A 3,611-nucleotide genomic window follows, 5' to 3' on the forward strand; every position below is an offset into this window, starting at 1 on the left:
AGACCGCGAGATACACGGGCAGTGACAGCGATGCACTGATTACCGCCGTCCACGTCTCTCGGTAGGAATGTTTCAAAACCGTTTTTTAATTTTTCATTTTTCATATTTCGTCTCATCGATGTTGTTACTTTTTTTTTCGTTTTCTTCTGACAGCTATGGACTGATTACCGTCATCGGTAGGAATGTTCAAAAGCGGATTTAATTTTTATTTTTATATTTCTTTCATGATATTGTTACGGTTTATTTATTTTTTTCGCCTTTTTCTGATTTTTTTGTTTGGTTTTGTAAATTGCCGAAGAATTATGATTTACGTTGAACCTGAATATTATGGTTAACTGCGGTATTTTAAATATAATTATTATCAAGTAAATGTTTGGAATATGTAAAAATATATTCAAACTTCTTCCCATAACGATAATCACCGCAGACGAATTAATTAAACCGCCAAAGTACTATAATCCCTAAGTTTTATAATCGCTTGCTACTTGACCGCCTGTGCAGATTATTCCCGTGATCTAATACGCATATAACTCATCTGTCACGCGCGCTGCAATCACTCACCGACGCTGAGAATTATGAACAACCGCCTCATTACTCATCCCTCACTCACCCATGAGTAATACGAAGCCTGCAACCTCCGGGGCCTTGAGTTTCCCAGCTGGCTCGAGCAGGTATGAATTAAGATTTATGTATCGGTGGCGTCCCTCGTCACTCCCTGGCAGCTGGGGAAGGTGGTGGTGGTGGTGGGGTGGTGGTGGGGTGGAGGTGGTAGTGGTGGTGGTAGTGGTGGTGGTAGTGGTGGTGGTGGTGGAGGGGGTGGTGGAGATGGAGGTGGTGGTGGAGGTGGTGGTGGTGGTGGTGGACGGAGATGAGGGAGCGGAAAAAGAGAAAGAGAGGGGAGATTCAGTTGGGGAAGGGGAAGGAGAGGTGGGGGCGGAAAGAGGGAGAGAGGGGAGATATAGTTGGGGAAGAGGGGAGGGGGGAGAGGGGTGAGAGGGGAGATTCGGTTGGGGAAGGGAGGAGCAGGAGGGGTCTAGAGGGGTGAGAGAGGAGATTCATTTGGGAAGGGGGGAGAGAGAGGGGGCGGAAAAAGAGAGAGGGGGAGATTCAGTTGGGGAAGGAGGGGGAGGGGGGAGGGGGCTCGAGATGGAAAGATGGGAGATTCAGTTGGGTAAGTAGGGAGAGGTATGAGGGCGGAGAGAGAAAGAGGGAGAGACAGCTGGTGAAGGTAGGAGTTGAAAAAGGGGCGGGGAGGAAGCGAAGGGAAGGGGAAGGAGGAAGGGAGGGGGAAAAGCTCGCAGTTGAGAGAAAAGGAAGGTGGGGGAGGAAGGACACACAGCTGGGGTAAAAGGGAGTAGGGGGAAGGAGGGAGACACGCAGCTGTGGTAAAGGGGGAGGAGGAGAGAGGAGGGAGACGCAGCTGGGAAAAGAGGGGGGGAAAATCAGCTGGGGAAGGGAAGGGGAGGCTACAGAAGAGGGGAAAAGGTCGACATTTATTCGTCCCATGAACTTCATCTCCTTTTAATGTCCTCATCGATGTACTGACTTCCCGTGACCGAAATATATACGCGCCGTAAGCTGGTGCGGCTGCCACCATCTCCCGTCGCCAGCTGAGATATATTGGTCGGATTTATGGAGCTGATAATCGGTTAATTCATTGCTGCTGGAAGGCAGGGATTACGCGAGAGACCGCTTCCTCTTCTCTTCTCGGCCTCTTCGTATTCCTTTCTCTCTCTTTCTCTTTTTTTTTCTTTCTTTCTCTTTATCTCTGTCTCTGTCTCTTTCTTATTCTTTATCTCTGTCTCTATCTCTTTCTTTCTCTTTATCTCTCTCTCTCTCTCTCTCTCTCTCTCTCTCTCTCTCTCTCTCTCTCTCTCTCTCTCTCTCTCTCTCTCTCTCCCTCTTTCTATATTTGGATATACTTTTTTGTATCGTTTCCTACTTCCTGCTTTTTGTTAACTGAACAGATTAATTGATAATATTAGTAACAAAACTAGTGATAATAATTTCTATGTAAATGAGGATGGTAATGATGACGATAACAATAAAGGCTACAATAAGGATATAATCATTCATGTATTAGAGAATATCTATAAATTTATTTATTTATATTATTTACATCATTATTTATATTAAACATTATTACATTTACGTTGTTACATTATATTTATTTATCATATTTACATTATTACATCATATTACATCATATTTATATTTACTTTATTATTTATGTATACATTATATTTGCATATTTATATTAACATTATTATCAATATTATCATCTATTTATTTGTATAATTTATAGGAGAATATTTACAAAATCAATATTTACAATCATTTTATTTTAATCTGTCTTCTTTTCAAAATTATTTCTATACTTCTCAGATTCTTTTATGATTGAAAACCTCCTTTCACTCGCAAAAGGAAGCATCATTTCTACTGCAACTCTCTCCAAGACGTGGCTGTGTGAGGCCGTCTCCGCGTCTTAAGATACCCTCTGTGGATATTATTATCGGGTTCTGTAATATATTGATTTCTGGGAGGAATCACACATTAGGGTTTTTTTTTTGGGGGGGGATATTTTATACTCATATAAATTTATTATTTCAGTTCACTACCTCACCTTCATGGGCTGGGGTGGCAGAGGGAGGGAGGGAGAGAGGAGGAGGGGAAGGAATGATAAACCGAAGAAGAATGGGAGAGATTTGAGAGGACGTAGACAAGAAGAAGAAGAAAGAATGAGAATGAAGAAGGGACAGAAACAGAAAAGGGGAAGCTGAAGAGCAGGGAAAGACGAGGAGAGGAAGATAGAGGAAAAATAGGTAGGGGAAGAACGTGGAGGATGGCGAAAGGGTAGATAGGAGGAGGTGAAGAAGAGAAACCCATAAACGCCAGACAAGAGGGAGAAGAAAGAGAAAGAAGAGGACGTAGAAAATGGGGTAAATAAGGGAGGAGGGGGAGAAGGGGGTTAGATAGGGTGAACGAAGGAAGGGGGAGGGGGAGAAGGGGGGATGAATGTAGGACGGGGAAGAGGACGTAGAAAGGGGAGGATGGGGTAAATGAAGGACGGAGAGAGGAGAAGAAGAAGGAGGGGGGGAGGGATAGATGGTAGACGGGAGGAAAGAAAGGAGGTGGGTGAGGATTCATGGGTGGCGGAGGTGGGGGGGCGGGGGCGGAGAGTGCATAATCAACAACGTCAACAGCAATAAAATTAGCATAGCCAACACATCTATAAATCCTCCCGACGTCCCACCCTGGCGTGCTCTCAGCGCCGGATACACGCCCCTTCGACGGGTCCATCTCCCTCCTGACGAAGGCCATGGAGCGGGAGAAACGAGAAAGGGAGTGGGAAGGGGAGACGGGGAAGAGAGAGAGAGAGAGTGAAGGAAAGAAAGAAATAGAGAGAGAGTGAAGGAAAGAAAGAGATAGAGGGGGGGAGAAGAGAGAAAGAAAGAAAGAGAAAGAGAAAAAGAGAGACAGAGCGAGAGAGATAGAGAGAGAGAGAGAGAGAGAAAGAGAGAGAGAGAGAGAGAGAGAGAGAGAGAGAGAGACAGACAGACAGACAGACAGACAGACAGATAGAGACAGATAGAGACAGACAGAGACAGACA

General features: G+C 44.8%; 1 protein-coding gene across 1 annotated transcript in view; it reads right to left on the reverse strand.

Moving 5' to 3' along the window:
• The window catches only part of LOC119577928 (vegetative cell wall protein gp1-like), a 14,469-nt gene extending 11,148 nt beyond the window's left edge, over positions 1-3,321 (reverse strand). The window contains exon 1 of the mRNA XM_037925614.1: positions 3,254-3,321. Coding sequence (XP_037781542.1) covers positions 3,254-3,321 — 68 coding nt within the window. The remainder of the gene's footprint in view (positions 1-3,253) is intronic.
• Positions 3,322-3,611: the final 290 nt, after the last annotated feature.

Source organism: Penaeus monodon, chromosome 2 (genome assembly GCF_015228065.2).
Source record: "Penaeus monodon isolate SGIC_2016 chromosome 2, NSTDA_Pmon_1, whole genome shotgun sequence".
Classification (NCBI taxonomy): Eukaryota; Metazoa; Arthropoda; class Malacostraca; order Decapoda; family Penaeidae; genus Penaeus; species Penaeus monodon.